Source organism: Gymnogyps californianus, chromosome 5 (assembly GCF_018139145.2).
Source record: "Gymnogyps californianus isolate 813 chromosome 5, ASM1813914v2, whole genome shotgun sequence".
Taxonomy (NCBI): domain Eukaryota; kingdom Metazoa; phylum Chordata; class Aves; order Accipitriformes; family Cathartidae; genus Gymnogyps; species Gymnogyps californianus.
In genome coordinates this window covers 28,590,261-28,608,350 of record NC_059475.1, presented here as the reverse complement: position 1 = coordinate 28,608,350, position 18,090 = coordinate 28,590,261, and the positions used below count along the sequence as shown (strand labels likewise).

At 43.6% G+C, this 18,090-nt stretch overlaps 1 protein-coding gene across 1 annotated transcript; it reads right to left on the bottom strand.

Moving 5' to 3' along the window:
- Nucleotides 1–570: 570 nt before the first annotated feature.
- On the bottom strand, nt 571–12,825 carry VPS18 (VPS18 core subunit of CORVET and HOPS complexes). Its single transcript, XM_050898008.1, has 5 exons — nt 12,725–12,825; nt 7,435–7,576; nt 7,157–7,248; nt 4,547–6,417; nt 571–3,206 (listed from the first exon to the last, which is right to left on the bottom strand). The coding sequence occupies exons 1-5, from the start codon at nt 12,813–12,815 to the stop codon at nt 2,478–2,480; spliced, it is 2,925 nt and encodes a 974-aa protein (XP_050753965.1). The 5' UTR covers nt 12,816–12,825; the 3' UTR covers nt 571–2,477.
- Nucleotides 12,826–18,090: the final 5,265 nt, after the last annotated feature.

Below are 18,090 nucleotides of genomic sequence, written 5' to 3'. Positions count from 1 at the left end.
GGAGGCATGGATCGTGGCTCGGGAACTAACCGGGCATCGGTCAGTGGGTGGTGAGCAATTGCATTGTGCATCACTGGTTTTTTTTTTTCTCCCTCCCCCCCTTCCTTTTTTTTGTTATATTCCTTTTCATTACTATTATATTTCATTATTACTATTGTTAGTATTATATTTTACCTTAGTTATTAAACTGTTCTTATCTCAACCCACGAGTTTTACTTTTTTTTTTTCCCTTTCCTCCTCCTCACCCCACTGGGAGGGGGGAGGGTGAAACGGCTGCGTGGTGCTTAGTTGCTGACTGGGGTTAAACCACGACACCAGGAAAGCATCCTGTAAAAACCCAGAAGTAAAGAGATGGAACAAGTATTAAGAACGTCTCAAAGAAAATAAATAACTTGAAATTACTCCCTGCATGAGAATGAGCTGCTACTCATGTTTCTGCTAAAGGGCAGAAAAACAGCCACCTGCCTTTGACCAGAAACTCGTCTGGGTGGGGGGGCTGTTGCTTTATAATGACATATACAACCTTAAATATCACACTGCTTACATGAAAAGATGATGATGCAGGAGTGGTCAGTTATAACAGGTTTAATGCTGAACTTCAAAAGACATCACATTTAGTTTTCATCACAAATTCTTCTGGCAGACCCATCGACTTATTCAAAGCAAAAGGCTATCCAGAGCCAAAGAAAACTACAGCATGTGGGGTTTCTGAACCACTGCTTAATGGAACCACTGAAACAGTGGTTTCTGATAAGCCAGAAACAAACACTACCAGGTGGTAATGAGACTGCTTATGCCATGGCTCCAACAATGAAAAGAGGATTTCAAAACCTCAGGTCTTCCTACTCTCAGCTCCATTTTTTTTTATTTCTCATGTCATTTTACACAGATAACATTCATTCATTCCAGGCCGAAGACTCCCAACAAAAGCATGGATGTTCTTCTGGAGCTCGGAGCTCTGAATGGTTATCAAAATTCGTAGGTCAGCTCCTTGAGGAAACCAATTTATATTCCCTTTCAATGATGTGAAGACCCATTTCTACAACCCTACAAACAAGGTAAGTCACTAGCAGATTGAGAAAGGTACTCAAGACAAGCACATACATTCATGTGAAAGAACTAAAGAGGTTTTTCAGAAGACAATATTTTCTATTGCCCTAATTACAAGAATCATAATTTTTCATTTAGATCATTCCATTCTTCTGCCAATTACTACCTTTGTGATTCAGCCCCAAACAGCAGAACTTCATTAAAATTTTAGTTTCTTCAAAAATAAAACAAGGAACCCTTGTTAAATCGCTAAAGAAAATTTTTTTGTTTCCTCACCCACAATGTCGTGATTGCCACCTTCTGGGAAGAATTTTCCAAGTCAGAGCAACAGACAGAAGCACTGACCTGCAGCCATCTCCAGAAAGTATCAAATACTGTCAGGAAGGCAAAAGACTGCCTGGTCACAACCTACTGGCTTCAAATGGCAAAGCAAATTTCACACCAACAGAACTTTTCTGTAGTCTACCCTTGAGGGAACCTATGACTATATCTCTAGTCTAGTGCTTAAGTGCAGCTTGAAGAAGACCACAGCAGGACAATACAAATAGGCTGTGGTCCTGCTTGCAGAGTATCAGCTGAAACCTTACTACTGCATGTATCAGTTTTGGTTTGGGGTGAAGACAAAACCAAGACCACTACACAAAGACAGTCATAGTAGAAATAGGATGGAGAGAGGGAGGAAGGGGTGAACAGGCTAGAAAGTATTGCCAGAAACAGTACCTAGAGAAAATTCAAATGTATGGGCTTGTCCATAAAGCTTGTGGGAAAGAGAATTATACACCTTGAATTGCCGGCAAATGACTTAAGTGTATTATGAGACACTCCTGCTTGAGAATTATACACGTTCTTATATTACATTGTGTAGAAACATGTATTTGTGTAGCATGATGTTTACAAAATATATATGCAAGAGCATTTGTCCTTTCATGTTCTTTCCATGTATGTGGTTATAGACTCTCACCAAAAGGAAACAGAAGGCAATTCTAGCTTTGAAAGTGATGAATGAAGACTACACTGCTTAGTGTTCTTCACTGCCTTTCCCTTTAAGCTTGTCTTCACCAAAAAAAAATACCACACAACAGGGAAGACAAATCATAGGCTGTTCCCAGTTCCTTCTGGACATCAAGGCACTCCATTAGCTTCACACTGAGAACCTCAGAAGAACTGCAAGCAGCAAACATCTGCTCAATATATTCCAATAGGTTAGCTCTAACTATTGTTCAAGTTCTTAGACAGCCATAGCTATATCTCCCCATTTTTCAAGACTAATTCACTGTAATCCTGATAACAAGACCCCACTACTCTTTCCTCAGAGTTCCACAGAAGCCACTGTGTTCCTGCTTCTGGAGGTTGTATTCCCACCACAGAAGCTTCACAAGTTGTGAACAAAACCACTCTGGTGCATTGACAGTTGCAGATTTGGAAAACTACAGCCAGCTTTGCATCTCCTCTTCATACTTTTGGGGATCAATAAAAGGCTTGTCAATGGACCGGATCATCAGCTCACCACAGTACACACATTCGGCTGCCACAATATCATCAATGTCAGCTTTGATCTGTTCCCGGCTCTGCTGCCCCTTCCCTAAGCTAACGGTATCTGTGTCCTTGGGACGGTGGTGGCTCTTGGAAGGCTGACTGGTAGCTGCCAGCTTCTTCTGAAGATCTTCAAGTTTTACCTGCTTATAGGCAGGAAGGTTTGGGAAAACTGCTTGGAGGAGACAGTCATAGTGAAACATGTGACCACAAAGAAAAAGGTAAAAAGGGCGGTTTAGAAGTGGAAAGTCACAAGCAGCACATTTTTCCTGAGGCTCCACAGAGCCATACTTATTTCTCATTTCCTGGATGTCCTCTCGGATTCTCTTGGCACTCTGTGTGGCTTCCTCCATCTCCCTTTTCAGCTCTTCAATGTGCTTGTTGTAGTCCTCCAGGGAGTTACAGATTGCCTCCTTGAAATGGTCAATAGTAACAAAGTCTGGAAAGAATGGCAAGACGTCTTCAATCTTCAGCAGGGCACAGCTGGAGAGGCAGGCCATTGCCTTCTTGACATCCTTCTCTTCCTGAACAACATGGCGAGCAATCTTCAACCAGAGCTTCTTCCGGAGTTCCTCATCATCTTCAGGGAGATCTGCACAGGACTTGGCAAGATCAACATCCACCTAGAATTTGGACAGACAAGGAAACTGATTTAGGCTTCCCTCTTTGTTTATCCACCATTCAACTTCAAAGCCTGCTGTCCATTATAGGAGGCACTAACAGAAAACTTCTATTGCTATCTCATTGCCTAGGGCTGCACTACTGGCCTGCTCCTTGTTTACATGTCAAACACCTCTCCTCTCCACCAGTATTCCTCCCTGAAGATTTGCTTGCTACCCAGCAGAGAACAAAGCCGAGCACTACAATAAGGGCAAATCCACGTTACGGTGTCTTTGCTGGCCACACATGTCAGCAGACATAGCAATGTCAATAGAAAAAAATCCACCATCTCCCTGAAGGTCAAACTAAGCTGACAAAGGCATTCTTCTGTGATAATTATTACAGCTAGGAATAGGAAGTAATTAGAATCCTGAACAATAGCTATACAAGTCTTGCATAAATGCAGATATGTTAAAGGTATTTTATGTTAGAGACTGAGCTTAAGACAGACAGTACTCCCCCTTGTACTTTTCATGCCCCTATCCTCAACAATGGCTTGTCACAGTCAGCTGTCTACTTAAAACAATTGTGAAAGCACAGAAGTATGTTAACAGAGACAGGTCTTTCTTCCTAGACTTAGCTGCACAGCTCCTATACTGATGAGTCTGTCCAGCTCCTCTCAATGCTCAGTTGTTCAAGATAACTTGAACAAGCTACGTTCCTATATATCACAGCATGCATGCACAGTGTCCTGGTTTCGGCTGGGACAGAGTTAACTTTCTTTTTAGTAGCTGGTGCAGTGCTGTGTTTTGGATTTAGTGTGAGAATGATGTTGATAACACTCTGATGTTTTAGTTGTTGCTAAGTAGCGCTTATCCTAAGTTAAGGATTTTTCATTTTCCCGTGCTCTGCCAGCAAGCAGGTGTGCACGAAGCTGGGAGGGAGCATAGCCAGGGCAGCTGACCTGAACTAGCCACAGGGGTATTCCATACCATGGAACGTCATGCCCAGTATATAAACAGGGGGGAGCTGGCCGGGAGGCGCGGATCGCAGTTCGGGAACTAACTGAGCATCGGTCAGCGGGTGGTGAGCAACTGCATTGTGCATCACTGGTTTTCCCCCCCCCCCGCTTCTTTTTGTTGCATTCCTTTTCATTACTATTATTATTATATTTCATTATTACTATTGTTAGTATTATATTTTACTTTAGTTATTAAACTGTTCTTATCTCAACCCACGAGTTTTACTTTTTTTTCCTTTGCTTTCCTCCTCCTCACCCCACTGGGAGGGGGAGGGGAAAACGGCTGCGTGGTGCTGAGTTGCTGACTGGGGGTTAAACCACGACACACAGACACACACATACCTGTAAGGCGAGATCCACAGCCTCCTCATATAATTCCATCACTTTGTAAATATGGACACATGCATGGTGGTGCCCATGCTCTGCACACAGGCGCAATGCATACTTCAGATCATAGTGGATCCTGTTTGGGTTGGTTCCTGCTTGCTCCAGGTACGATAGCAGCGAGTCTCGCCGACACAAAGCGTAAAGAGACAACAGGTAGTTGTGAATGGCTTGCTGGGTTTCCTCCAACTGATAGACACAGAACTCCATATATCTAATGGCTTCATTGATCTGCTGGGTGCTGGCACTCTGGCTATAGTTAACAAGGGCTGGAATGAGGTTCCTGGCATCCAGTCTAGAGCCCATAGAAATCCAAGCATCAACTACCTTCTTGGGAATATGCTGGATGAGGACTGGAGAGAACTTGTAGAAGAGCTTCTCGTCTCTGTGCCTGGACAGCACATTTAGAGCTTCATCGTACTCATCATGCTGGCAGTGGTGAGCTACTACACGCTCGTAGTCCTGCATGATGACTGCAAAGTAGACCATGTGCTCTGTGTCCCCATGGCTTGCCAACAGCTCATAAATAGATGCCCGGTTATTAAATAGACATTCTTTGTTTTTAGGACTGCTCAGGAAAGTGCGAAACTTCTCCCGTGTATCCAAATATAAATTTCGCTGTGAGGGATCTCCTTCCAATATACCTAGCCAGTTCAGGTACAGCTCCGTTAACCATGTGGTCAGCAGAGTGGTCTGTGTCTTCTCAGAAGGCTTTAGGTTACTTAGTTTCTTAATCAGAAACTCCATCAGGGCCTCTTCTTGCTTGGCTTCAATGAACTTAAGGGCAATTTCCTCAAAGTAGTTCTGGGTCAGTGCATAACATTTGGCACTGTCTAGATACCTCTTGTTTTGGAAGCAGTGCTCTGCCTCTTTTGCAAGCACAATATCTAGGCACTCTGGACGGTCTTTACAATACTCTTTGGCTAAATCAAATTTGTTCATATTCATATACATCTTCCACACATCTCTAGATTCCCGCTGGACATGGTAGCGGAACACTACTTTCTCAGTGTGGATCCATATCTGCTGGACTGTGGGATCTTTGATCATGCGTGTCAGTAAGCCAAACTTCTCCAGGAACAGATCTTGAAAAACAACCTGCCCATTCAGAGTGCATACAGCCTTCACCCGATCAGGCAGCAGCAACAGGAAGTGGAACTGGGTAAGTACAATGGATATTGGCTTGTTCACAGTTATGTCAATATCAGAAGGATAAACCCAGACCTGTTCATCACTTAAAATTGAATCAGGACGGCTATAATCCAATGTACCATATAAAACACCATTTCCCATCATCCAGGCAAAGGAGCGTGGGTTGGAGCGCAGCTTTGGGGTGTAAAAGGCTATCTCACTGAAACCAAGGTTGGCTGGAAACTCCCGGAAGCTGGGCAAATGGTCAGCATGCATAGCAAATATGGAGCTGAAGCCTTGCTGCTCTGTCCCTTCAGGGACTTTGCCAACAAACTGGAAGAGTCTCTTTCGAGTGGTGGCTATAATAAAAAATTTCCCTTCTATTCCTCGTTCAATCTCCAAGCAGCACACTGGGGCAGGTCCTGATTCCTCCTCCAGAGTGTAGACCTGTCGGAAGTACTGGTCGGGATTAGTGCTGAAGAGGCCTCCCTCGCTGACAGAGATTTCAGCCTCATAGATCTGCCCCTGGGCTGTCCCCACCAGGATGGGCCCAGTGTTGGTCTCTGAACCAAGAAATTTGTTCCAGCCCACACTTTCAATCAAGTGGCCTTTCCAGCGGGAGAGTGCTCGCACTTTCTGAACACTTCTGTTCAGGTAAAGGCATTCACTGGTGTTCAGAGCAATCAGGAGATGAGAGCCTGCCAGAAGGAGAGGGGTATGGGAAGGAGAAGGAGAGAACAAATTAAGACTGTGCCTAAGCAAGCCAAATTCCTGAGGCTTCTAATCCTCACATTTGATAAGGTCCAATATCAACATATTTAATCCAAGACTTTCCCAGGCATTCATAGGAACGTGGGGGATTTCCATGCTGGATCAGAACGGTAGTCCATATGTTGCAAAATTAAATTACTAGTCCCAGATGCTTCAGCAAGAAGGTATTCTTCCATTTCAATAAGTGTTGTAAGGATAAACAGTTCCCAGAGTTCTCTCCTATCCCTGGCAGTTGGTGACAGATATGAGCATCTCTTTCCAAACTTTTGTTTTGTTTTTTAATATCAGTCAAGACTACAGTGAGCTGCAGATGTTTTACAGTCCTTTTTAAAAATTCTTATATAAACACATACAGCACAGCGTGATGGCAAAGACTTCCTTTTATTGGTTTTTAGCAGCCTTGCTCAGAACAGCCTAACTGCATGTGTTCATTTCAGAGAGTTCAAAAGCAACAACATAGACACAACAAGCCCATATTTTTCTAATAGCACAGGGGCAAATCAGTAGGCAGGGCTCCTGGGCAATGGAGTCCTGCCCACAGAAGAACCACCTGTGCTTCTTATTTACAGAACAGAAAGAGAACTTCTTCACCAGTGCTTGTTATGCACATTCAATCGCATCTGCTGCCAACCACTGCCTGTAAATATACATAGTCCATTGCCTCACCTGTGTGGTCCAAAAACATCTTGTAGACTTTGGCTTCATCTTTGCGTCCCAGCTCTACCTGATTAGGTTCATCTGGCTTCCCAAGATCAATCCTGCAAAGAGAAACCATGAAAGCATGCTTCCAACAAAAGTTCACGTAGGCGTAATTGCTTACTGTTTTCCATACTGGGTTCATGGCTTCTTATCCAGTTTGTAATTGTAAGTTCTCTAACAACTTAAGAAAAAAAAAAAAAGGCAGGGGAAAACAAGCAGTAACTTCAGGGCTCTGGCAGCATTACCTGAGAAGGGTGTCTTTGCCAAGGCTCATACAGAGCTGGTTAGAGGAGACCACTAAGCTGTTAATTTTCTCTGGAGGAGCAAAATCAATCCTTTGCTTGTTAAATATTGGTGTTTCCTTCTCCAGTCGTGCATTCACATATCCTGGAGAAAGAACAAGAACACTTAAAAACAAAACAAGACAAAAACCCACAACCACCACCCCACACTACATCAAAATCTAACCTAAAAAACTAGAAGGATCATCACCTGCTCTGAGTTTCACTGAAGAGGGAGTGTGCTCCATGGAGCATGAACACAGAGAGCAGCACTCACGTAGATATGTATAACAGGAAAGAAAAGTAGTAATACGCTTTACTGTCTTGTCACAGAACTGCAAACTTGTCACAAGCATTAATTTGAAAGCACACAGAATTCCAGGGGAAGCCACAAAACTGTCACATAAAATGCATAAAAAGCTGAAAATGAGAGTAGAATCACAAAGTAATTTGTTTTTCTTGGTTGACAGTTTATTTGTTCAAGACAGGAAAGAATGGCTGGTATTACATAAGACACAAAGAGGGCTCTGGTTTGACCCTCCCATACAAGCTACCCAAGAGACCACTGCGGCGTTAATTGAAATCTACTTCTCTCTTATTCCATGTTGGAATTGAATGAGCTACCATACTTGACATCCATCATTCACAAGCTAAAGCTATTTTTAAAACCATGTTGGGTTTTTTTGTATCCACATAGCAGACTTCATCACAGAGAGAAGTCTGTTGGATTATTTGCTGCAGCGAACACAGCTGGAGGTCACAATGATGCTTTTACCATAACCCTGTTGTACCAACCATAACACTATCCTAATTGCAACTTTCCAGTTGTTGCTGGAAGGCATGCAAACTACTTATTAGAGCCAAAACAATAACCAAGACCCGGTGATTGCTGAATCAATGCTCCAATCTTGGCATAAATTGCTTCCTGAGCCAAAACCCATTCAGACTGGTTTACTGTTTCATAGCAAATCCCAAGATGGAGCCAGACTAACCTAATCCTCAGATCCTTTCAAAAACCATGCCTGAATTCTAAGAAATGCCCAATTAAGTTAAGGTTAGAGTTAAGGGTTGAAGTTTGCAAGACACGGCCACCTTACAGGACACATGTTGCATTTTAAGCCCAACCACGCAAACCTGACAAATCAATGAACAGAAAATGGGAGTGTGTACAACAGAGCAAGTTACCTCATGAGACTAATTAAGTATCCAGCTAGTCAGTTTAGTCCCAGCCAGCTTGGGAAATGTGGCATCCATAGGAAGGCATGTTGAGGGATTACTTATGAAGGAGATCTAGGTGGGAAAGGCTGAGAATGGAGAAGTAAGGTCTAACTTGAGGGAAGTGACATACTTCTGGAGAAATATGTTAATAAATAAATAAAACTTAGAAATCTATTGCTTTAAAAACCTCTTATGATCTTCAGTACAGATGAGCAAAGCACAAGATGCAATTCAAACTCATTCCTTTGGCTACGACAAAGACAAAAGCGGTCAACAAACTGAAACTTTTAAGACAGGTGAACCTGTAACACCATATGGCAGCACAGAGAAGCAGCATGACAGATTTAGTTTTCATTGAAGATGAGTAGACCTCTGCACCCAAAAACATGGGACTTGCAGAGGCCATGCCATTCTATTCCTCAATGAGGACAGCACTCTTTATGGTCTTCCTATGAGGAAGCAAAAAACTACAAAAGAGCTCAGATATGCTAGTGAAATAAGAAGGCATTCATATAAAACCAAGAGCAAGTGATGACACTTATTAGCAAAATCCTGGAACATATGTGCATCCACAAACAGATCTTATCACAAAGTTTCATCCGTATCTGTCCCATGAGACAAGTCTTCCCAGTGACTGAATTTCCCATACGCACAAAGTCTTACATAACCCTCTGACAAAGAAAACAGCAGAGGATCTCGGTCTGACCACACTACCTCAAGCTAGAAAGCAAGACAGATAGATACATTGCGAGGTTAACCCATATGCTTCGCTCCACGTGCAAGTGAAGGATTTCTAAAGCAAGCAGATCCATACAGCAGTTAGCCTGGACAGGAAGATTAAAAACAAAAAGAGCTATAGCAAGTTAAGGCCATTCATGGCCAAAGGAGCTAACTAAGAAGATGTAAACTTAAAGAAAAAAGAAATCTGGGATTGTATCTCAGAGGAAACAGACTGCTTCCATCCTCAAGAGCACAGGCCTGACACTCTCTAGACTGGGACTAACAGCACCACTTCGAAGCACACTCCATTCCTATAACCTCCCTCAAACTATCCTGAAAAACTTAATTTCAGCCCTGTTGCTGTTGAAAAAGCCAGCGGAGTAGTGGAAAGCAGCCTGCTAACACTACGAAACCTTTAATTGCCTATTCCACCAATGCCTTCTCCTTGCCTCTGCCTCACTACTAGACCAGCTGCAGGATCTTTAAAGGATTCTTGTTTTAGAGGAAAGATGCACATGCAGGAACAGACAAAGCAACCACAACCTGACTAGGCAGCCTTTTGCGCAGCACATACGTTTTTTTCTTACTCATTGATCCACGTCTTAAACATTACCCACTTATGCAAACATGCGTTCCTTTATTTCCAGTTAAGCAAAACAGATGTTCTTCATTTCAGATTAGGGAGCTGCAATGCCATGGTTTAAACTTGCTGGTATGAACTGCGGTTCAAAACATGCAGACAAAGCTCCCAAGCTGCAGATTCACATGATGTCACAGCTAACCAATAAATATAAATACATATTTATATATATAAAAAGGAAGGATTACTCTGATGGGAAAAACCCACATACCAACGGATCGCCAAGTCACATTCATTCAGGCAATCTTGAATTTTTTTCAGATTGCCACCAGGCAAAACAAGGCTGACTGAGACAGCAAGGAAACCCAAACACAGGAAGGAAAGGGAACAACTAGTACCTATACACGGGGCGGGGGTGGGGGTGTTTTTCTTAATTCAGTCATAGTTCAAGCCAGTGGATTGGGTTCCAGCATTCTGGACTCTTTAGGACTGTATCCATTACAATTACAACAACTGTAGGATCATCATCACTAACATGAGGATTTTAACTAGCATCCATAACAGGAGAAGGATGAACTTCTTTAACTTACACTTCTCTATACAAAGGAGATGTCTATTTTGTAACATGCATTCCTTTCAAACAGTCCCCTCCTTCATCCTGACCCCAACGTCCCTCTTCTGTTCAGGCGAGATTCTACTGCAGCATTTCCCACCCTGATTTCTGGGCAAATCTGCATTTTTCCTCAGAGCTTTTAATCTGTTTAAAGATCTAAGCTCACCAACATCAGTCAAGTCTAATGGGTCAAAGAAGGTCTTTTCATGCTGGAACTGCAGTACTTGAAGTTTACAATGCAGCAGTACTTTAGGTTGGCAACAGTGTCACTGCTTGGTTATCTACAAATTTGAGAAAGAGTACCTGCAGTTTAACAAGCACAGGGAACAACTATCTGAAACAAAGGAATAAGTTTTAACATCTTCCAAAGTTTCCAACCTAACCTTAAGGAGTGCTTTCAGGAAGTTAACTACTTACTTGGATTTTGGAACAAGATGCATTTGCTTAAACTTCAGATTGCCCACAACTTCTACCAGCCCAAGTTTTGTTCAAAATTACCCGTGCGGTCTGATTTAAGAATAATTAAAATTCTGATTAGGCAGTGCCTTTGCAATTAAGCAGTTTCCCAAACTTCCTTTGCCAACATCAATTGTCAGCAAATAGGCAGATTTCTCAACTGTAAGACAGCCATGACTGGAGACAGTGTTGCAGCAGTCAAGAAGAAAAGCTGAGTCCTTGAAAATTTATTTTCAGTAACACGGCTTGTCCCAACACTGTTTTGCACAACCTATACAGGACACTTACACTTTATCTAACATTACACAACAAAATAACTATGCATGTTAAAACAAACATGGAGAACACATCTACTTCAGTATCTGGACTCAGAGTAATTCTGTCTGTGTATTTATACTCAATAATATACATAGTGTGACAGAATTCATCAATTCTTACCACGTATATAAACCTCACAACCTGGTTTCCCCAAAGGTTAACAGTGGGCAACACTACATGAGGAAAACACTTGAAACAATGAGTCCATGCATTTCTAAACTTGTAAATAAAAAATGCCAGCTCTGCATAGCAGCTGGTACTACCATGACAATACCAGGTAGAACACAATCCGCTCATAACCTACATTTCCCTGCCACACTCAATAAAATGTTGTGAGGTGGCATCTAATAGGGAACAGTTATTGAACCTAATAAACTTTGAATTCATCATGGAATATATCTGCCATTTGTTTGCTTTCTCTCACATGAAAGAAACAACTGACTGGTCATCACCGTTACTTTACATTGATTGTACACCTCCCTGAATAGTACAGTATACCAAAGCTTCACAGACCTTGACAGAAAAGTTTAATAGTGATACAGATTGCTTTCTTGGTAACCTTCTTCAGCAGTAACCTTGCCATCATGTAGTCAGCCTAAGGGAACCACTCTAAAAAATGAAGTCTTTGGTAAACTGCCCCTGGGTTAGGAAACTAACCCCATGCAGTTGCAGCTGTGCACACAGCCAGAATACTCTTAACAGTTGGGTTCCTCAGAGAGGAGGAAAAAAAAAAAAAAAGTAAGCTGATGAGATGATCTCAGACAACTAGCACAGCTCTGAACTGAATAGTGCTGAGGTGTGGTTATAATTTGTGACTATGAAGGTGTACCACTTCTTGTGCACGTGTTTCCACTACACACCACTTCACGGCACAGGGGCTATGGCCTTATTAAGCGCTCCCACAGATAACCAGCACCTCAGTTTTGCTAAGGTGACCTGCATCACCCCGAGCTTCATCAGGAATCGAGTGTCCCCCCACGCCAAAACATTTCACACAGCAAATGACGGAAAAACAAATCGCAGCTGAATGTTATGCCACATACACAGCGATACACCTTTTCCTGGAAGCATTCCCCACAGCCTGACATGCCCTACTCCCCACCCTGCCCCCAACTAATGAGCTGCCACCTTGCCTCCCCCGTCTCAGCAGGAAAACCCGCAGCGGGACTCCCCGGAGGCCCCGCCGAGGGGCTAACGGTGGGAGCAGGCCTCCAACTGGGCGGACACCGGGCCTAGACCTCCACTGGGGGGGACACGACGTGCCCAGGGCCTGACTGTAACCACAGCGCCGCGCTGCTCCCGGGGGCCGGCCCGGGCAGAGGGGTGCGTGAGCGCCGCCGCGCACCTACCGGAGTGCGGGATGCCCACGCTGGCGCGGCTCTGCTGCACGGAGGCGGAGCGGTACAGGGAATCTTCGTACTCGTCCAGGATGGAGGCCATGGCCGCCAACGGTCACCCGCCAACGGTCACCGACACCCCAGACCCGCGCCAGCCGCTTCCGCCAACAGTCAGCTGACCCGCATCACGTGACCGCCCGGCAGTGCCCTGCGCCTGCGCCCCGGCCCCGCCCCTCTCCCCCGGTGTGGGGAGCGGGAGTCTTCTTGAGGGAAGGGGGATCTCCCTCCTCAAAATGGCGGCGGGAGGGCGTCTTGGCTTCGCGGCTGTTGGGCCTGTAGTCGCAGCCCGGACCTTCATGTCCCTAATAATACCCTGAAGATGGCTAATGGGCCTATACCCTTGCTTCCAGGTCTTGGGGCGCGTGCAGACACAGCAAGGGTTGCAGGCATCCATGCAGAGCCTGCGGCTTCTACTCACTGCCATCCTGTCATGTGCAGCCATGTGCATGATAAATCACCTGATGAGTGCATCAGCGTGGTTTACGGGGATCACTTAGTTGTAATGGTACTGCAAACACTTTTTTCTAGTGATTCTACTGATTGCAGCCAGGAATTGGCTGTTTTTAAACGTTGCTGTAAAAACTCCTGTGCTGTGACTCTTCGGTAGCACTGAGTGGTAAAATCTTGGCTTTACTGCTAAAATAATGATTGTGGCACAGCATATGGGGATCCAGCATAAGGCTGTCCTTGAACTGTGCTAGATTTGCTCTGCAAGTTTATCCCAGCTTTCTAGACTAAGTGTGTTGGACCCAGCTTCTGTATCACTAAATAATACTTAAAAACTGGGGTTTTCTTTTGTTCTGATATGCCAAAAATTGTTATTTACAGCTTTACCCTTTAGCTTAAACTAGCAGAATTTATAACAATGCCATTAACAAAAAGACTAATCTCTTATACAACACTTTTGGCTTTCATCATATATAAAATGAATACAGATGTACATGTATATACTATATGTATCCTATATACTATGCTATATGTATACTATATACTGTATATTATATGTAATCTTCACAACACTTTCTGGAAGGAACAGAGGAATGTCGTCCCACAGGGTACAGGACAGTTTGCAACACAGAGGGATCCATTACAAAATAGAGGACTTCCCAAACTTAGCTTACACCTCAGGTGGCAGTGAGGCACCACCAGTAGCAGTGGCATGTGGTTGGCTTTGCTTTGCACAGTTACGTCTCCTTTTTCTCTGCCCTTTTACTGGACACTTCACCTCCATAAACTAGGACTCCAGTCTGCATCGCTCAGCCTCAGGCCTTCTCCCCAGCGCTGAGCCAGACATGCCGGTCCCACGCTAGCTGGGTTCCTGGAGGCTCCCACGGCGCGCCTCTGCGGGGTCACCTCTGCCTGCTTTGCTAAAAACACAAGATGGCTCTTCCTGACTGAGCCTGCCTGCAAGCGCTGGCAGGAGCCGAGATCCAGCCCCAGCCTCTGCTGTTTACCCTCTTTATGTGGCAGCTCTGAGCCAAAACAACAAAACCACATTCCTTTGCTCTCCAATCATCCTGATCATCATAAACAGCAACTGTTCTCTGTCAGCTTCTCAAAAGGCGCACACAAATTACATTAGGTTTAGGGTAATGAGGTAGGAAGGGACTTCTTGGACTATCACATCCATTCTGCCGCTCTTGTAGATACCACATCATATAGCCCTTTTTCTGTTCTTATCAAGCTCTGTCTGAAAGCGTGGGTATTTTTTCCCCTGACTGCTCCAGCCCGTACCTGTTCCAAATGCTGATTACTCTCATGATTTCAAGCTCCGACTTCCAGTCTAACGTAAGCTGTGGCTAGTCTGAATCCTTTTGTTCTTGTTCAAACACTGTCCTTTAGTGTACAGGGCATTTTGGAGCGTTAATTTCCTTTGCAAAAATCATCACCAATCATAGCCTTCATTCAGATTTACCAAATCCAGGATTTACCAAACCAAGAAGTTCTTGCCTTTCTCCTCTTAAAAAGAGGAGGCAATTAGTTTCCTAGAGCATCCGTGTAGTTCTTCTCTGCATTGGTTGCAGCTTCAGCTCATGTTTATGTAATGGCGGTGAGCACAGTTTGACCCCTCATTTCAGGTGAGGTCTCCCCCTGTTGCCTTCAACAATGATGCTTATACTTTTTCTCTTTTTAGTCACATTTTTAGCAGTAGAAGACTGAAGTGTTATTTGGTAAGGGGTAAATAAACTCTCTTGAATTACATCTGGAAATTAGGCTAAATTGAAATTTATGCACAAATTTCTCAGTGTCCAGCTGTATGGGGTGTTTCCATTCAAAGCCTAGATCAGGACATATCTTTATAATCTTTTTTTTCTTGCTCAGGTCCAGAAATGGAAGAGATTTTCTTTCTCATTCTGGGAGATATTATTGCCAGTTAGGGCTGATATCTCATGAGAAACCTGTGTCTGATTTTAGTGTGGTTAAATTGGAAGCCAGATTCTCACCTTATTTGGAAATGAAACATAAGCCTAAAGCTAATCCAGGCCCACAAGCTTGGTCCGTCCATCTGCACTATCGTCTGCTGTGATTATTTAATTTACAAACGTGCAATAATTATATCCCAGTGCTGCATTCACAGATTTCATATTCTGAAAAGAAGGGGAGAGCAAGGGTTGCAGGCAAAAGATTTATCAGCTCTTTGATTCGCCAGGAATGCGTGGAAAATCAGATGATTACATTTTGTGTGTAGTAGTGGTATAAGTCTATAAGAGGGACTTGTGGGAGAGAATTAAGTGAGTGATTTCAGTGATATGTTTGGATTGGAAACCTAAAGTCTGGTCTTGTTTTTGTATGGCTGTGGTCACACTTGCAGTAATTTTGGCTTAAGCAGTTAACATTTTCTCCAAGCTATGGACACAGCTATCAACATCTAGATGCTGTATGACATGCTAATCTCTTCAGCTGCCTTGAGGAACAGATTCTAGATAATGGCATTGACAAACATATACTGTGTCCAAGGTCCGGATTCCCAGCAGATTAAGCCTGTCTAAATCTGGGCTTCCACAACACTGTCATTCCTGGTTGCCCTGTCCGGCCCACACTTTGTGCCAGTATTAGGGCATGTATGATTGCAGAGTGAGCCAGTTCATTGCCCTGCAGCAGATGACTGTGTGATCCACGATCTAAACACGAGTGCTGGTGCAGAAGAGAGGGCAGGAAGACATGGCTGTGGGAAGAGGTAAGGGCAGAATAAAGGCAGCTCAGATTTAAATGACTTGAACTGCCCCTGAGATAACCTAGTGACACAATTATAATTTGCATTAAACACTGGACTTCCTCACAGATTACAGACGTGGTACTGATCATCACTCCACCTCACTGTATATAGAATATTCCTTCACTGTGATCAACATAAAAAATACACTGCATTCGTAAAAGCCATAGGCAAATAGGTGTATTTCGCCAAACGCAACAGCCTCCATAAGATACTAACAAAGATGTAATATACAGCCAGGCTCTGAGACACCCTCGTACCTGCTTTGAGGAGAGTGCTGCAGATATCTGTGTCCCCCACCCAATCAAGAGACCTTCTCCCAAGAGTGACACTTCCCCAGTGACACAGACAGTGTCTTTGAGTGACCACTTGAATTCTATGTACAAATTTACTGCAGTAAAAGAAAGTGCCGTGGCTGTGTACCCATGGGTATCACAGTTACCCATGAGAACCTGAACTGGAACCTACGTGGGAAGCCATACAACAATTATAATTTACACTGGAAGAGATCAAAGCTCGAAATGAGTTTGCCAGAGTCCACCTCCTAACCATTAACCAACCTCCCAAGCTCTCCAAACTCATTGTCAGAAGCAGACTTCCTGCAGACCAGCAAACGCTGGGTGGAACCGTATTATGCCAGAGCAGCAATCGCAGACCTGCATACCACAGCTCCTCTGACACCTTAGGAAGTTTTCCCACAAGTGAACTATCAAGGTCTGTTGATGCTATACGTGCACTCCAGAGCATGCTGCCCTTCAGTAAGCACACCGAGTGCCCTCATGGAAACTCTACGGGCATAACCCATCAGTCCTAAAATGAGCATACAAGCACCAGAGAGAAAGGACAGAAACATGCTTTTACAGTGAGAAAACCTTTTCCCATCACCAGCACCCTGTGGCTAATCCCTCAGTACTGATCCTCAAGGAAGATCTATAAATGATAAGCTTGAGAACTGAAACTGGTAAATTAGCAGAGACAGTGGTCTTACAGCATTTTATGGTTTTCCTAGCGATCCCTCTTCAACCCAGCCCCTTGCTGTTCGGTGTTAACTGCCTGCCTGGGGGATATGAACCTTATCACCTTCCTCTTGCTAATTCTCTCACCCCTTCCAGTTAAGTGTTAACTCCTCTTTTCGTGTAAAGTGTCTAATTGATTGACATAATTAAATTAAGCTCGGAGCATTGTCTCCCAACCTATCCTTAGTCTGAAGTTTGCTGTTTCTGTTTCAGATTTCAAGGGCTTTGAGTGCCTTAAACCTTGCCCACTTTTTCACAGTTATCAGTTGATTTATTAAAAGATGTACTTTCTCCAGCAGATGGCAACATACTTCTAAATTATGTATAGAACATCTGAGAGGTAGGACTCATTCCTGTGCAAGTCAGATAGGAGATGAATTTGTCTTTGAGAGGGGGGCTGAGCACAACATAGGTGCTTATCTTTCCTTGGAACATTTAAGAAAATATTTTTGAAGCTAGTGGCGTTGTCATTTCATTTAAACTTATTATTCTGTAATCTTAAAATGTAGTATCATATTGTTGTAGCTCTTTGCCTCCGCATTTAACTAGAGTGGCAGTGAACAGATGAACCAGAACATCTCTGTGCATCCCCAATGGCATTGCTTTTCTTTCCAGGGAGCAATAATGTAGTTTAGAGGCCAGGATAGTGGGAGCTGTATTCTCACGTTGTTTCTCTCCTTTTTTTATTTTCCTAAAAGGCATTTCAAAATCACACATCTCCAGTGCACACCAGAGATACCCATTAGCTGCTATAGAATTGTAAAGTATTTTTATTGCTGTGGACTCAGAAACTACGGAGCTCCTATCAATCAAGAGCTCTACATGGGAAAGCAAATACTAGGATCTTTCTTCCTTTGATTTCAGCTGTAGTAATTTTTCCGTGAATAGCCGAAGCCTGATTTTCCACTGAGTTGTGCGTTGTGGCTATTTCTGCCTCTGCAAGGTTGATAGAAAATGATACGAAGAAGCATTTGACATCACTTCCTGCAGCTTGCAGTGACTAGACGAGGCACACCGCAAGGGAAAACCAGACTCAGGCTCTTGTCTTCACCCTTTTGTCTGTCACTTCTTTTAAGTGGTAATTACGC

Excerpts from the sequence above, each read along its gene's own strand:
- VPS18 (XM_050898008.1), bottom strand. The coding sequence starts at position 12,815 with ATGGCCTCCATCCTGGACGAGTACGAAGATTCCCTGTACCGCTCCGCC. Across the intron at positions 7,577-12,724 it reads CGTGGGCATCCCGCACTCCG|GATATGTGAATGCACGACTG; the intron begins GTAGGTGCGCGG and ends TTCTTTCTCCAG. Across the intron at positions 7,249-7,434 it reads GGCAAAGACACCCTTCTCAG|GATTGATCTTGGGAAGCCAG; the intron begins GTAATGCTGCCA and ends TTCTCTTTGCAG.